Source organism: Sarcophilus harrisii, chromosome 4 (assembly GCF_902635505.1).
Source record: "Sarcophilus harrisii chromosome 4, mSarHar1.11, whole genome shotgun sequence".
NCBI classification, from domain to species: domain Eukaryota; kingdom Metazoa; phylum Chordata; class Mammalia; order Dasyuromorphia; family Dasyuridae; genus Sarcophilus; species Sarcophilus harrisii.
The window spans coordinates 96,490,880-96,508,314 of record NC_045429.1 but is presented as its reverse complement, the minus strand read 5'-3'; the positions used below and the strand labels follow the sequence as shown (position 1 = coordinate 96,508,314).

The 17,435-nt window shown below is 40.3% G+C and overlaps 1 protein-coding gene across 1 annotated transcript in view; it reads right to left on the bottom strand.

The window, feature by feature from the left end:
• Nucleotides 1–1,056: 1,056 nt before the first annotated feature.
• The window catches only part of PPFIA4 (PTPRF interacting protein alpha 4), a 111,322-nt gene continuing 94,943 nt past the window's right edge, over nucleotides 1,057–17,435 (bottom strand). The window contains exon 29 of the mRNA XM_031937162.1: nucleotides 1,057–1,164. Within this exon, the coding sequence (XP_031793022.1) occupies nucleotides 1,072–1,164 (93 nt within the window). The 3' untranslated portion in view covers nucleotides 1,057–1,071. The remainder of the gene's footprint in view (nucleotides 1,165–17,435) is intronic.

Sequence of the window (17,435 nt, the reverse complement as noted above, 5' to 3'; positions counted from 1 at the left end):
CAAATGTGGCTTCAGACACTCACTAGCTTTAGACACTACCCTGGCCACATCATAATCAGTGGTGCCCAGAATTGAACATAACGTTCCCTCCAAGTCAGCAACGAACTGTTCATGCACAGAGAAGTGTTCTCTTCTGTTGACAGAGTATCCTGATCATTGTCTTGCCTTCGGGCCACCACTTTTGCTGAATACAAATGCTGAGCGTGAAAAAGATGTGTCTATGATGGATCCCCCACTCTGTGCCAAACACAGTTCTCACTCTCACATCCTGCCTGCTTCTTCTCCTTACAGAGATCTAATCTATTAAATGACAGGGCTGGCTGCAAGGTTACATCCTTGACGTTTTGTTGCACCTGGGTAATTGGAAGTGTTGATGATGAGAAGATCATGAGACACAAAGACTTCAGTAGTAAGTAATCTTTGCTGTTGTTGGGTACAACCCCATTCCTTCCAAGGACTTCTTCATGTCTGATAGTGTGTGCCTACTCTGGCCTTAAAGTCACCCATAATTACAAGCTTATCCTCTTTCTGCATATTGATGATGGGACTCTCCAGGTCTTCATAGAATTTTTAATTTTATCAGAGATTGTCATAGTGGGAGCATATGTATCGGTGATGGTAGGACACTTTCCTGCAAGTCCCAGTCATGTTGCCATGGGCATGTCATTCACTCCTTTTCAGAGACATATAATTTTATTGATCAGATTAGGTCTGATTGCAAAACCTATGTCGGCTTTGCAGTACTCCTTATCACAACAGCAGTCACCCTAGAAAAAATGTGTATCCAGCGCCAACCTCAGTAAGCCAGCCTTCATTTGCCAGCCTACAAGCCAAGACCAAAGTAGAAGGAGAGTTGAGACACAAATTTTTATTCACAGATAATTGTGCACTCAATGCAGCCTCTGGGGCTGAGTAAACAGACTGTGGATCAATTTTCTGCCACTTGTGCTAATTTTGGCCTGACAATCAATACCAAGAAAACAGAGATCCATCATCAGCCAGCACTGCACCATTCATAAGTGGAACCAATGGTCACAATAAATGGATAAATTGTAAATGCTATGGATAAATTCACTTACCTTGACATATACTTTTCAGGGATATCCATACAAATGATGAGGTTAATGAGCTCATTGCCAGAGCTAGGTCAGCAGTTGAGAGGCTCTGAAAGAAAGTGTGGGAGAGAAGAGGTATTAGGCTGCCTCCCAAACTGAAGGTCTACAGAGCTGTTTGCTGACCTTGTAAATGCATGCCCATAAAACCTGGACAGTACATCAGCAACATGCCAGGAAAGTGAAATCATTTCCATTTCGATTGTCTTAGGAGAATTCTGAATATTATCTGGCAAGATAAGGTGGTGAATATTAAGGTCCTCTCTTAAACTGAACTGCCAAGTTTTCAAACTCTACTTTAGAGTGAAACTCCAATGGACCGGCCATGTAGCCTGAATGCCAAAAGCATACTTACCTCGAAGATTATTTTATAGAGAATTTGAACAAGGCAAGCACTTACATAACAGTCAGAAGATGTACAAGGACACTTTCAGGCGCTGGATACACATTTTTCTAGAGTGAATGCTGTTGTGATAAGGAGTACTATAAAAATGACATAGGTTTTGCAATCAGACCTAATCTGGTCTCTGAAGAACTTTAGTATCACTTGTGAGACATAGGAGACATCCTATGGCACAAGACTGCCAGCATGGCCTGTCCACATCAAAGAAGGTCCTTTGCTCTATGAGCAAAGCAGAATCACAGTAGCATGAAAGAAATCTGAGTTGCACAAGTCCAATTACACCTCCATCTAACAGACTACATATGCCCAACCTCTGATACAGCCTTCCTAACTCGTATTGGACTGATCAGCCACAGTTGAACACACTGTATCCTAACCTCAACATTGTGATGTCATTGGTCCCTTCAAAAAGGAAGGACAAACATCTATTATCTATCCTAGTAGTTTACAAAGTGGGGGTCATGAGTCCCTACATGCTGAATCTGGTCATGGACTGACCCCATTGGTCATCAGAGGGTAGGAAGCTGGATCACATCCCAGCCTCCCTTGGATCAGTCAATCTTGGAATTTGTCTTGAACACAGTCTCACCTACCTTTATCCCCCAATAGTGTCTCAATCTTCTCCTTCCCTCCACTATGCAAATTCCCAGCTTCTTCCCTTTCTATACAAGGAGTTTGACCCCCAAGGCAGTTATAGCTAGGGCTATTATACTGGAGCCAACTCAAACTAGCTAACCTAGAAAGAGATTGTTCATTTTTCAGTTTGAGTATTTTATACCTCAAAAAGCTACAAATCCGAGCTTGATTTGTTGTCTTCTTTCTTGACCAACTAGTCTTAAAAAGGCAATAGAGAAAATGTCAATAACATAGATTAAACTTAAAAGTATTTTTTATTTTAAATGTTTTATTTTTCCAATTACATATAAAAACAATTTTTAACATTCATTCCTAAAAAATTTGAGTTCAAACTTTTCTCCCCTCACTGAAAAGGCAAGTGATTTGATATGGGTTATATGTTATTTTTCTTTTCAGGAAACTGATTGTTGAATATTTATCAACATATCCTATTTACAATATGATTGCTCAACCCAAGCAACTGAGCATGGGGCAATGTCTTACACACCATGTCCATTTCTTCAGATCATCTTATGGCTACAGCAGCTTCCACCTATTCTGTGAGGATCTCCCTTCCTTAAACTAGATCTTCAGGTTGAAGAAGAGTATCCATGGAGTACCTTGCTATTTATTTTGCCTTCATAACAGCTCTCGAATATGCTTTCTTCTCTCCAAATAGCCTGATCTATGTCCTTATCATCTTATGCCTGGACCATTTCAATAGCCTGCTGGTGGGTCTGCCTGCCTCAAGTCTTTCCCTACCCCTTCAGAAGTCCATGAAATTTTTCTAAATCTCAGGTATAACCATTTCACTCCTCTATTTAATAAATTCCAATGGCTTCCTATCACAGATCAAAAATAGAATTCTGGTCTTCAAAACCCTTCATAACTTCTCCAGCCCTATATCTTTCCATTTCTTTCATTTTAATGTGCGCACACACACACACACACACACACACACACCAATTTTTACATCTCGCAACACCAGGCAATTTCACTGCTTGTCTCTCATGCCTGCAATACTCTATCCTTCTCATCTCTGCTTCTAGGCTTCCTTCAAATCCCAGCTAAAATTCCATCTTCTACAGGAAACCTTTACTGATTACCCCTAATTTTAGTTCCTTCATTTTGTTGATCATTACCAGTTTATCCCGTTATTTGTCCCAATGTTATCCTATTATCCAAAATGTCCTATATTATTATGCCCAATTGTTTGTACCTAGTTGTCTGCATGTTGTCTCTCCCATTAGACTGTAAGCTCCTTGAAGGCAGCGACTGCCTTTCTTTGTATCCCTAGCACTTAGCATAATGCCTGGGACCTCACAGGTGTTTAATAAATGTTTATTGGCTGGTTGACTACCACTTGCTCTCTGTCTATCTACATGGTCTGCCAGACCATGGTGTGAGAGAGGGTTGATGATTCAGAAGACGTCTTTTCTTTTGCTGTTTTCTTTCTCTCCCTGCAATCCAGGTAGGATGGAAAGGAAGACAGGTAATTGACTCTTCAGTTTTCTCCCTCTAGCCCTAGCATCTCCATTGTATAATGCATGCACTACAGAGATCAAAAGCACATTCCCATCTTCTCCTTCCCCCTTTCTCCCAATTCCTCATTCCTCAAAAGCTGCGAACAGTGAACGTCTGCTCCAGATCTAAGAAAATGGTGCCCTCTGGCTTTTGGAAAGCACTGAGCTTCCTAAGCATCGATGGACTGCCCTGGTCAGGGACCTGAGTTCCTAGGGTTTGGGGTCCCCCTGGTGGCTTGATGGGAGAAACGGAACAGAGGAGTCCATTCCAAATCATAGCTACCCAATGGCTGATTTTCCCCACAGAGAGAGAAAGAGGGGCTCGAATTAGGACAAAGGAGTGAGGGAAAGGACATGGAAGGCAAGAAAAGAGGCTAGACCATTAGCTCCCTAAAAAAAATCTCTATCCAGAGCAAAGGAATGAAACCGAGAATAAAATTAAAGACCGAAATTGGTACCAAATTATTTCTTTGAAATTTCAATGAAATATTTTTCATAGCCCACAGACTTACTGAGGTTGTTTCAATCTCTCATCCGTCTCTAGACAAGAGGGCATTCAACCCAGCAAGGGTCTATAGTGATTATTTTTAGATAGAACTCTCTGCTTTTAGGAAACTGCAATTCAAAGCTCACCTCACTGTTTCTACCACAACTACATCACACAGCTTCTTAACTGTGGTTCATAACACCATATGGGGTCTTGTAACCAAATGTGGGGGTCACAAAAGCATGATTTATTATCAGTAAATGTTCGATTTGTATACCTATTTTATATACTTATATACCTAGGGTCACATAAAAATTTCTCAGGCAAAAATCAATCATGAGTGGAAAAAGTAAAAGAAGCCCTGACATAGAGAATATTTTAATACACAAATCAGGCTACTGATAATCCATTTGTTTTCAGTTTTCCCTTTGGTCTGCTTGTGTCCCTGCCTCTTCACTACAGAGGGAGCTAGGGAGAGAGATGGCAGCTGCTCTCTACCTCCACCCCTGCCAAGGGACTGGCACAGCTGTTGACATGGCCCAAATATCTTGGATTTAGGGAGAGGCAGGGGACAGGTGGATGAAGGAGAGAAGGGGCATAAAAGGGGTACCTTGGGCTAATCCTCTCATACTGTGCCAATTTATTGCCCTAGGCCAGACAGATCAAGCTTTGAATTGGAGGTTTGAGTTATATGGAGGTTGAGAATCTCAAGGGACCACAGCCCAAGTCCTTCCCTTTCCCTATCTCCCTGCCTTCTGCTCTCTTTCCTTCATGGCTAGCCCACTCCCCATCATTCCTGTGCCTTTCCCCCATACCACCCAGCTGTTGCTGCCCCCCAAGCTGGGCACTCTGCCCACAGGCTCATGAATTGAACACATTCACACCCTAGTCCAGAGTCTCCACCTGTTCCCCTCAATCTGAGCTCTCTCTCCAGGCATCAGGGCTGGGCCCGGTCCATCTGCTTTCCTTTATCTAGGGCCAGGTGCAAGGGAGGAAACTTCTCTGAACCCCTACCACCACCACCACCACCACCACCACCACCACTACACCACCTTCACCTGCCTCCAGGGCATTGCAGAGAGTTTAGGGTTGAATCTGTGGAGAAGCTCAAGAGTTAAGACTGGTCTTTTACAGACCTTCACCCTAGCTACCCTATAGAGTAAATGAGAGCAATTAGGAGTATAACGGGGGGTGAGGGTGGGGGGAGAGATGTTCAGGAGGGAGAAAGAAAACAGCAAAAGAAAAGTGTAGGGAATCAAAGAAAAAAGGGAGAAAGTCAAGAAAGAGAAAAATCATAGATCTGGAGCTGGAAAAAATATTTGAAATCCTCTTTTTATAGCTGAAAGAACTGAAGTTCACAGAATTAAAAGGACTTGCCCCAAATCATATTATGATTGTAAATGGCAAAGCCAGGATTTGAAGCTGAAAGCTCTGGTATAAAATGTTATGTCAGCCTAGATCAAAATTGGAAAGGATCTTAGAATATAAAATGTTACGTGTAACCTTCTACCTCCGAGGGTACTGATTGCCAGGGCCATACAAACCAACCTTCCCCGGATAGACATGAAGACGAGCCAATGTTAAAGTGCCAGTCTTTTTTTATTGGTAATCTCAGCAGAGGTTAGCAGGAAGCAAGAGAAAGTGTATATATATATATATATATATATATATATATATATATATATATATATCTGTATCTCTCTGTATTCCTGAATCTCTCTGCATCTCTGAATCTCTCTGCATCTCTAAATCTGCATCTCTGCGTCTCTCTGCATCTCTGTGTCTCTCTGCATCTCTGCATCTCTCTACTTCTCTCCACATCCTTCTTCTGCCTATGGACTCAAAGCTGGTTATTTATATTTACTCTCCTCTGGGATTACCCTGTACCTAGCCCACTCAACACTGCATAGGTGGATCCACAGAAAGGAGCACCCAGAGTTAGTGCTGCATCGTAGGAAAAGATCTAGCAAGAGGACACACCCCTCGCCATCTCAATGAAGCACCTGTAAGACACAACCTCCTGCTTCAGAGGCCAAGCCCCTTTTTACCTCCTGGGTCCACCCTACCAGCTGGCATACATGGCAGTTCTCAGAAGGAAAGTCCCTAACAATTATGTTTAACATATTTTTGATTACTTGCCATCTAAGAGAGGGAGTGGGGGAAGAGGGAAAATTAGAACACAAAGTTTTGCAAGGTTCAGTGGTGAAAAATTATACTTGCATGTTTTGAAAATAAAAAGCTTCAATAAAAAAGGGGGAAAAAGAATATAAAATATTAGAGGTGAGATTCTAGCAATGCTCTAGCCCAACTGAATTATATTTAATTCAACAATAATTTTGTACGATACTACATTCAATGTATGCTAGGATTTGTAGAGACATAGGCAAAAATGAAACAATCTCTGCCCTTTAGAACTTTACTTTCTACTTGAAGTCTACAATGCATCCATTGATAAGTATGAAATATATGAAAATCAATAGAAAGGAACTTGGGGGATCATATAGGAGAAAGCACCTGTACTGAGCCTTGAAGAAAGCTAAAGGATTCGAAAGACAATGGTAAGGCAGAAAAATTTCAGAAATGGAATACAGCTTTGGCAAAGACACAGAGGCAAGAAGATGAAATGATTAATTCTTTAGGAACTAACAAGTAGACTCATTTGTCTCAACTCCCTCTCTCATTGTACAGATGAGAAACTGAAGCAAAAAAAAGCAGGGAAGGAAACTTACTCAAAGTCAATTTGTTATAATATGGTATTTATTAAATTCCTGCTACAGTGTCATAAGGCACCTGTGCTAGGTGCTAGGAGCACAAAGTTAAAATAAAATGCATGTTCTACCCTAGGAGAGTTTATGGCAGGGGAAGTGGGCAGAGATGATACAAAAAGGTAACATTTACATAGTATTTTAAGATTTATAAAGTACTTGACAAATATTTTTTCTCGTTTGATACAAGCAGCAACCCTGGAAGATAAGTATTATTATTATTATTATTATTATTATTATTATTATTCACATTTTACAAATGAGGAATCTGACAGTAACTTTCCAGGGTCACAGAGCCAACAAATGAGTCAGATATTCCTGACTCCAAGCTGTGAGTTCTATCTACATTGACACCTACCTATTCCTAAATAAATATTCCTGTAAGGGTGGAAGTAGTTAGAGGGCCAGACTTGGTATAGGAAGACTTAATCTTCATGACTTCATATCTGGCTTCATACACTTATCAGTTATGTGACTGTGGGCAAATCCCTTAACCCTGTTTGCCTCAGTTTCTTCATCTGTAAAATGGGCTGAAGAAGGAAATGGCAAACCATTTCAGTATCTCTGCCAAGAAAATCCCCAATTGACCCCCAAAAGGGGGTCAATAAAAAGTCAATAAAATAACAACAATAAAAGGGGGGTGCTCCATTGATTTTCCCCACTTAGAAGTAATTAAATGAATGTTCTTCAGATCTTTTTGTTAGTATTTTTAATTGAATAAATCAACTAGAACTGAGTGTGAAAAGGACCTATAAATCTTCTTGAATCAAAGTCTTTTCAAGAGAATCTTGGTCATATCCGGAAAAGCTTGTATGAAAAGGAGAGCTTTCTCAGACCAGATAGAGATTTCAAGGGTCTGGAATCAGAGGGGAAGAAATGGCATGATATGGACCTGAACATGGAGGGTAGGGAAAACCATATATACTTGGAAGTCCAGGGTCAACCAGCAAAAGGAGAAAGATGGTAGGATTGAGCTACAGCAGAAAAGGGAGATTTCAAGGAAGGTTATCAATTCTATGGGTACTTCAAAACAGAAAGTAATAAGGCTACCAACTGTACCTACCTACTAAAGAGTTGAGGAACGTCAGAAGGAAAAGATCTGTTCTTTCCCACAAACTTCGCCTCCCAGTACCTATCTATCCACAGTCAAGTCAACAAGTCAAGAAAAATTGTAAAACTTACTAAGTGACCAGTCACTGGGCTAAATGCTGAAAGTGTACCAAAGTGGGTGGGGAGGGGAGGACAGAACAGTTCCTGCCCTCCAAAAGTTCACCTTCTAATGGGGAGGGGGATTGTAAACAACTATGGCTAGCCCTAATTAGGGTTATCTTTAAAAAAGAAGTAGATCTTTTATAGGAGAAATATAATTTCAGTTTAATATCATCTGATTGGATACAGTAACCTACTATACTGTAATTCATTTGCTAACATTTTTAGGATGCTAAATCTCTTTTAGGCTTAGCCCGCCAGTCAATGGCGTAATCCCCTTTTCCCTATCTTCTTTTTGGTGTTAGTTTGCTTTCAAAACATTACAATAGCCAATGCCTATTAAGACTCTAACTCCTTTTTAGGGTTAACCCACCAGTCAACAGTAGAATTCCCTATTTGCCACACCTTAATGGTATCTTCCTCCTTAATAGCATCTTCCCTCTAGTTAATTGTGAGTTCAGATATTTGAACCCTTATGGCTCACTCTTGAAGTGTAATAAAACTTTTACCACTTGATTTGGAAAGAGATCTAAGCTTACCAATTCTTTTGAGACGATCCAAGACATTGACCCATAACTCTAACATATTTCTTCAGGTTCCACTGTTATTTGTAGGGAGATTGAATCAACATGCCATTTTGGTGGTTCTGTGGGTGGGTTAGTGATGGAAGAGGATGGCGTAAGAGCCTAAGTAAAGGAAAATAAGAATCCAAAAGAGACAGGGTAGAAAGGATTATTTGAAGAAGATGATAGCTAGAGATAAGGCTGGAACTCAGGGACACTCTGCTCATTGTCTGTCTATTGGGGTTTCACAGAGCAGATGGTTTGGGAATTATTTATAACTCACAACAGGCAAAAATATGAGATTCATGAAATATAAGAAACCTAATGCCAAGAGCTGACAATGGTTGGGGGTGGAGTAGAGAATAGAATCCTAATGTGGACTCCTAGAATGCCCAAGCTGGGAGAGTTCTTAAAAAGGTTATCAGTCCAATCCCTTATCCAGACAAAGTACTTTTCTAATCTTATGTTGTTAGGGTCCAAAGAGGAACAACAAGGAAGTAAAAAGGCCTTAGTGCCTGAGGCACTCAGATGTGACTTTTGTAGCCAGCAGGAACTGCCACAGTGTGGAAACTCTGGCTGCATTGAGGACGCATCATTAACGGGACACGTCTCCTTCTCTTATTGGCTATGTGTGTGACCTCATAGACCCTATATAAACAGTGGGGACAAGGAAATAGAGTAGGGCAGGATGTGATCGTGCACAATAAAGACTTGTTCACAAGCTCCTGTGTCCAGGTGCTCTGTTGAATAATGAACTACTGCTCGACGAGGCAGTGCCCAGAGATGTCTGAAGACCTGGGATAAGGTAAGACTGGCGACCAGTGACCTGGGTGGTCATGATATGAACTGGCTTAACCTTCTCAATTGTTAATCTGTGTTACCCTTAACTCCAAATTATAGAATCTCAGAGTTACAAGGGACTTTAGAGATTATTTAGTCCATGAACAGAATTTCACTCTAAAAATCCTTGACAAATACTCATCGCCATTTCTCTTAAAAACAGATAGTGTTAGAGAATTCCACCTCTTGAGGAAGTCCATTCCATATTTGAACAGTACAGTAAGTATTTCCCTTTTAGACACCCTGAAAACTACCTTAGGTTCAATGTATGTTGGGTAAACTTCCCATCAAAACACAGCTTACACGTCTTTATTGATGTTTCTTTGTACCAGACCAATCAGAGGACACATTGTTTGAAAGCAAAAGTCATTTACTGAATAGTATAGCAACCAAACAAGGAAAACTTCCTATCACAGAGGCACATTCTCCCATAGATTCCCATATATCTGGTGGAAAAGGGAACATAATAGAAGGCATTCATGGCCACAAAATATATGTAAGATCATATGGAAAGGATACATATGTGGGTAAGATATATGCCCATGACAACATACATAGGAAAGAATCTGTATATGCATCCATGTGCGTATATGAACATGTATCAGAACCTGTGGCCAATGAACATAGTCAGGACAATTCATGCTCATAAGACTGCATTCCTACGCAATCCTTTCTTTTGCTCTAATGCTCACTGCTTGCTTCCCAGGAGAATTATTGATGGTGCTAACCATCAGGCTCCTAGCTATTGCTGCAGACTCTTAGTCTTTGTTGCAAACCTCCCAGTCCATAGTCACCAGATTTTAGTATTACTGCTAAGTCTTTCTCCCCTGGGTTCCCACTAGATCCACCTGCTAGTTCTCCACTGAACTGCAGTTATGTGTTCTACTTTCTCTAGAGAAGGTATTTTATCTCTTCCTGCTCATAGCTCCAAGGGCTATTTCTGCTCTTTGTGACCCATGACTCTAAAGACCAAAAAGTCCTTAGGATTAAGTCTACTTTTTAAAATTGCTTTTTTCTTGCCTAAGCTACCATGGTTTGGTTTCAGTCTATCCTTTGAGCTAAAATAAGAAATGTCCTTCAGGTCCCATCATGTCCCAAGTCCATAAAAATCACTCAGGATTTTCACCCCACAAGACTGAATGTAAAGGGGCGAGGCTAACAATTTGTTTAACTAACCTGTGAGCAATGAAGTCAAATTTGTCAGCAATGAAATCAAAATTTGCAACCACAACTGCCTTCTCCTATTAGTCAACCAGGAAACAGTACTTACTATGTACTGGACACTATACTATGAACCAGGGATCCAAAGAAAAACAAAAGCTAGTCTCTGGCCTTGAAGAGTTCCAAATCTTTTCCTCTTATTGCCTTCTAGGTCTGTCTAATCAGAATAAAACTAATCTCTTTCTCATGTGGCCAGCTCTTCAAATACCTGAAAATAGCCATCTTGTGTCCCCTTTAGTGTCTTCTTATCAGGTTAAACTTTCCTATTCAAGCCATCATTCCTTGTCATGGTTTACAGCCCTCTCACCATCCTTACTCTCCAATCTGACTTGCATTTCTATTAATGAATAATCCATCACTTCCTTGAATTAAAAAGATGCTTACATAGTCATCTCTTTATCATCTGAATCATAGAATGCTAAAGCTATTCAGATGTTTTCAGTTATTTTTGACTCTTCGTGGCCCCATTTGAGGTTTTCTTGACAAAGATACTGAAGTGGTTCCACCTTTTTCTCCAGCTCATTTTACAGATGAGGAAACTGAGGCAAACAGGGTTAAGTGACTCTCCCAGGGCCACACAGCTAGTCTGAGGTCAAATTTGAACTCAGGAAGATGAGTCTTCTTGACTCCAGGTCTGACATATGACCTGAAATATATCCTCTCCTTACTTCTACTAGTTAGAATCCCTAGGTTTTTTCTTCAAAGTTCATCTCAGGTGCCACTTCATATCAGAAGTCTTTTCTGAAATTCTAGCAGTTGGGACTTACTCTGTTCTTGATCAAATTATGTCATCTCTACTAGTCTGTGTAAGTTTTCATCCCTAGTAAAATGTCAACACCCTGAGAACAGGAACTGATTTTAATTTTACTTTCATATCTCCTGTATACACACATAGTTTAGCATGCAATGAGGTCCAGTTCATGTTCAGGGTGACTCAGATGACATTTCCACATGGAGGAAGTTAAAAAGAAGATGGTATCTTTACATGCAAAGGATGCCAAGGAGCTACTTCCAGGAAAAGTATGAGGACATGTAATCAAAGTACCTCGGAGAGACTGTGGGGCATTTACAGACATTCTGTAGCCAGTTCCATCTGGCTAAGCACATGTTAAATAGTAGAGACTTTGATGTGATTGTGGTACGTCATACCCAGTAACAACCATATTTTAACGATGGTTAACTGAAAGATTTAGCTACTCTAATCAATACAATGAATCAAGACAATTCCAAAGGACCCATGATGAAAAATGACATTCACCTCCAGAGAGAGAGAACTGATTAATACTGAATACAAATTGAAGCATAATTTTTCACTTTCTTTATTTCTTGCCTTCTTTGTAGCATGGCTAATATGGAACCATGTTTTACATGATTTCACATGTATAATTGAGATCATCTTGCTTGCCTTCTCAGTGGGTAGGGGGGATTTGAAGAAAGGGAATTTGGCACTCAAATTTTTTTTGAAATAAATGTTAAAATTAATTAATTAATTTTAGCAGGTTTTTTTAAGATAGTTATCATAGAGACATTCACAAAGACCTATCTCTTTAACCTAGTGTTCTTGGGGGGAGGGGGGAATCATAGTGTCCAAGCAAAAGAATGGAATCTAAAACCTTGTAATATAAAAAGGTAAAGAGGGTTCCTCAGCATCCTATTTACTGTTCTGGTCTGAGTTTGTGACTGTTGCAGCACTGATGACCTTCTTCTGCATCCCATAATTCCACAATCCATGTTTTGCCCCCATCTCAGCAAAGACTCCAATGGAATCCAAATGCTTCTGAAATGCTTCAGGACTCTATCCCCGAAGTACACAGTCTCATTCAGTTGTAATGCTACATCTGGACAAGAAGTTGATGGAAGGGACTATTAGCTATGTAGGAACTGAGCTGTTTCCAACCTACTCCTCAAGACTCAAAGATCACTTATGAACATTATCAGCATTCTGTTGTATTTTTATTTGTTTTGTAAATATTTCCCAATTACTGTAGATTTAATCCAATTATGGGGCAGCTAAGTAATATAATGGTTAGAGTTCTGATCTTGGAGTCAGGAGGACCTGAGTTAAAATCTTACTATCTATATGATTCTGTTTGCCTCAGTTTCCTCATCTGTAAAATGAGTTGGAGAAGGAAATGGTCAACCATTCCAGTATCTCTGTCAAAGGAGAGCATGCCCCAGAGACATTAGGAAAAATGCTTGTGTATTTGTTTTTGCTATACCTTTGAAGTAAATTGTTATTCAGTCACATTCAACCCTTCGTTGATCCTATGGACCTCAATACTCCATGGGATTTGTACTGGAATGGTTTGCCATTTCATTCTCCAGTGCATGAAGGCAAACAAAGGTTAAATGATTCAAGAGACCCGAGTCCCCAACCCAACTCTTCCCCTATTTTATCACTTCCTCTTAGAACTTCAGTTTCCTTTCCTTAGAACTTTGGTCAATGGACCCAATGACCTCTAGGTTTCTGGCAGGTCTGACAGCCTCTCACTCTACTCACTCTATCACCACCTGCTTAAAGTCTCTTAGAAAGTCTTGGGCCCTTCCCTTATACCCAGCTTCTTCCTCCTTCTCTCTACCACCACCCCCCATCTCCCTTTTGTTTACCAGTGTCTGGGCTTCCGGTGAAAGTCCCTCTCCAATGAGTTGGTGTGAGACATTAAACCAAATGTTTCATTATGGTCCAGGCAGTCGCATCTGCTGCGTTCCTGGCATAGCAAGCAGGCTGGGGGGGAAAGGAGGGAGGAACAGCATGTTCCAGCTTCTGTATCTTATTGCCTGTAATTCTCTTCCATCTCTGTTAGCCTGAATTCCCCTCCTAGAATACTGGATCCCAACATGTGCAGAGCTCAATAGCAGCTTGTGGCTTGTTCTGAAAACAGATAGCTTTGTGGAGAGGGGGCGGAGGGGAAAGAAGGACCTTCAGGATGCTTCCTAAACAGCCAGTCTTACCTGGGCCTATTCACCTGTCATGGGAGAGGGAGGTCATATCCCTCAATTCCTCTCCTAAGTCTCTCTAGCCTTTGGCCCAAGACTGACCACCTGAATCCCTTGACCTCTACCCAGTTTCATTGCTTATTAATTCAATCACCTTTCATCCTAGTCCCAGAACACAAGGGGGTTAAACTGCATGACATCTAAAGTGCCTTCTAGGGGCAGCTAGATGACACAATGAATAGAGCACCAGCCCTGGAGCCAGGGGGACCTGAGTTCAAATGTGACCTCAGATATTTAACATTTCTTAGCTATGTAACTCTGGAGAAGTCACTTAGCCCTAATTCTATTACACACACACACACACACACACACACACACACACACAAAGTATCTTCTAATTCTAAATCCCATAATTCAGGTGAAGTAGTCCAATGGTAAGTGATAATCAGCTCTGAAATCAAAGGAGCAGAGTTCTAGTCTTGTCTCTAATGTTTACCACATGGGTAACTAACAACCTCCTTGGGCTCTCATTTCATTATGGGTGAAATGAGGGGGTTGGACTAGACAGCTTCAAGATCTGTGTTTGTGTGATCTTGGGTGACTAATATTTATATATAGCATTTTAAGGTTTTCAAAGAACTTTATAAATATCTCCTTTAATCCTCATAACCACTCCGGGCAGAGGTGTTATTATTGTTTCTACTTTAGAAATAAGGAAACTGAGGCAGGCTGGAGATAAAGTGATTTGCCCAAGGTCACATAAACTAGTAAGTGTTTGAAGCGGGATTTAAACTCAGATCTTTCTGATCTACTTTGCCTTGTCTGGAAAATGAAAGGCATTATACTAGATCCATGGTGTCAAACTCAAACAAATAGGAATAAACAAAAATAAATCATACAAAAGATATAGGAACATTATCCACATTCTATTGTATTTTTTATTTGTTTTGTAAATATTTCCCAATTCCATTTCATTTAATCTGACTCTGGAACAGCTAACTTTTGTACAGTGGTTAGAGTTCTGGTCTTAGGTTAGGAAGATCTGAGTTCAAATCTTGTCTCAGACACTTGCTAGCTGTGTGAGCCTGAAAGTCATTTAACCTTATTTGCCTCTGTTCAAGAAAAACACTAAATAGGGGTATGAAGAGTCAGACATGACTGAACAACAACTTCTTTGTTATAAGGGAAGATTCCACCAGAGTAGGGGAATCAGAAAAAAAATGACAAAGGAATTTGTTTTAATGAAAAGAAAATCAATGTAAAATAAACTGGGATTCACTAAAAGAATAGAATATGATGCCATTAAGACAGACAAGTATGAGAAATAGAAAGAAACCTGGAAAGGCCTTTATAAAATAATGGAAAGAAGAAAAAGGAGGAGGAAGAGGAGGACCAAGTCATAGAATTCTAATAAGTAATGATAATATTAGAGAATAAATCAATGAGAATGAAAGGACAAAGAATCCTGATGCAAACTTTAAAGAAATGATTGAAAAAAAGAATTGCACTTTCATTGCAGCATTCAGGAGAGGAAGTGTCTTATGCCTCCATAGGCCCTGGCCCTGAGGGGCTGCCTTCTGCAGCTCTCACACCTCAGCTCTGATAGGAAACAATATGGCATTGAGACTAGAGCTCCTTGACTTGGAATCAGGGAGACTTGATTTCAAACCCTGCTTCTGATGATGGGTACCACCTATGTGACCATGGGCAAATCACTCATTCCCCCCTCTCTGAGACAAGTTTTCTCTTTATCTATAAAATGGGAGTGATGGTAGCTACAATACCTACTTCACAGAATGAGACACTGAAGAGACAATACACACAAAGCAATCTTCTTTTTTAATTTCTGAGACAATTGACAATTGGGATAAATAACTGTGTCTGAGGTTGTACTCAAATCCTCCTGGCTTCAAGGTTGGTACACTATCCACTGTGCCATGTAGCTAACCCAATAAAACAACTTTCATACTTAAAAAAAAAAAAAGAAAAGGAAAAAAAGCATTGATACTTTTATATGCTGAAATTAATTCATTTAAATGTAAGGAAAATTTTTAGTGGTGCTGTTTAGTTGTGTTTTAGTTTAGTTTTCAATATATGACCAAGCTTTAGGCATTCCACAGCACCTATCTCCCCATTCTGCCAGAGAAAGTTTTTATGTATATGGGGCAGACACCCGCTAACTTACTGTTGGATTTGAAGTCATTTAGTTACTTTCAACTTGGTCTGCAGAGATGGGTTTTGTTTTGTTTTTTTAACTAGGGTATTAAATACTGCACCTGACTACAGTACTTGGAACCATAGATGAGAATTGTTTGAAGGTGGACAAAGTAGATGAGCAGTCCTGAAAAGGGCTCAGCAGCCCTCAGAGAAGTTAGTTCTCCTTTAGCATCCCATACAGTTGAAGAAAATGGGAATGTTTAGTTTGGAGGAAAAAAAAAGCTTTAAGAGTCACAGGATAACAATCTTCAAGAATTCAGAGAATAGAAGTATAGAAGAGATTCCTATCCCCAGAAAGCAGTATTAGTGGCTGAAAAGAGATTTTAATAGTTAAGGAAGACTTATGAACAACTACCTTCATAAGAACAGAATGGACTGCATTGAGAGGTATGGGTTGCCCAGCACTCAGAACCTTCAAGCAAAAGTTGGGTCACTATTTCTCAAATATGTTTGTATTCTTGTTCAATTGCTGATGTAATGAGATGGCTCCTGAATTCCCAGCCTACAGAGAATCTGTGGTTCTGTAAGTCTCCCAACGAATCCCTTCCTATTTCTGAATCACAAATTAGTCTGTTCGGAAAATCAAAAGGTTCATATTGAAGAAACTAGGATAATAAAAGGAGGGGCTAGCCCCCTGTCAACCTTTGAACAGTTATTCCATTGGACAGTTATATCCCTCTTTATCAGGGTGTGTGATTGGCAACAAAGTGTACAGAGCTCTTTTTCTTCTCAGTCGGGGAGCATGGGGTAAGCTCCCACCACTCTGAGTTCCTGAATGCTCCATCATCTATATCCGCCGACTGGTGAGGGCCAACCTGGTGCCAGTGCCCACAATCCTGGCAACATTGTGTTTTCAAAGTCGTGACTGGCCTTCTCTATCCCCTTGCCACATGGCTGTTCCCCAGCCCAGACTAAGGACCAGATGGTACCTCCCATGTGTTGCTCTCTATGCTCTACTCTTGCCTGCTATCCTTGCTAGGTCCTGGGCCCATGAAATTGGAATTTGGGAGCTAAATTTCTGACCCTTGACCTCCCCATTAACCATGAGCCCTTTGTCATGGGGAAAATCATAGAAAGAGGCATAGAACATTTATCTGGAAAATAAGGCATTTTCCTTTGGAAGACTCAGGTATCTGTCTGCAATGAATTCAGTATATTTTTTCCTAGAGTTAAGTAGATAAAATAATTTACCTCTCAAGATTCATCACATGTAGGGACCCCAAAATTCAACTAACATTAGGACATCCTAATTAGAACTCCCTGTCCCCATTATCTTGAGCCCTTAGGGGAAAATTCCCCTGCACTCTTCAATTCAATAAATATATAAGAAGCAACTAATTCACAAGATACTAAACTAGGCATAGGGGATAAAAATAAAAATAAAAATAAATAACAATCCTTGCTCTTAAGGAGATTTCCCCCCCCCGCCCCTTCCAATCTTGAGCTCTTGGAAGGAAATTTCCCTCCATTCTCCAGTATAATTCATCAAATATTTATCAAACACCTAATGCACAAAACAGTAAGCTGGGGATCCAAGAACAAG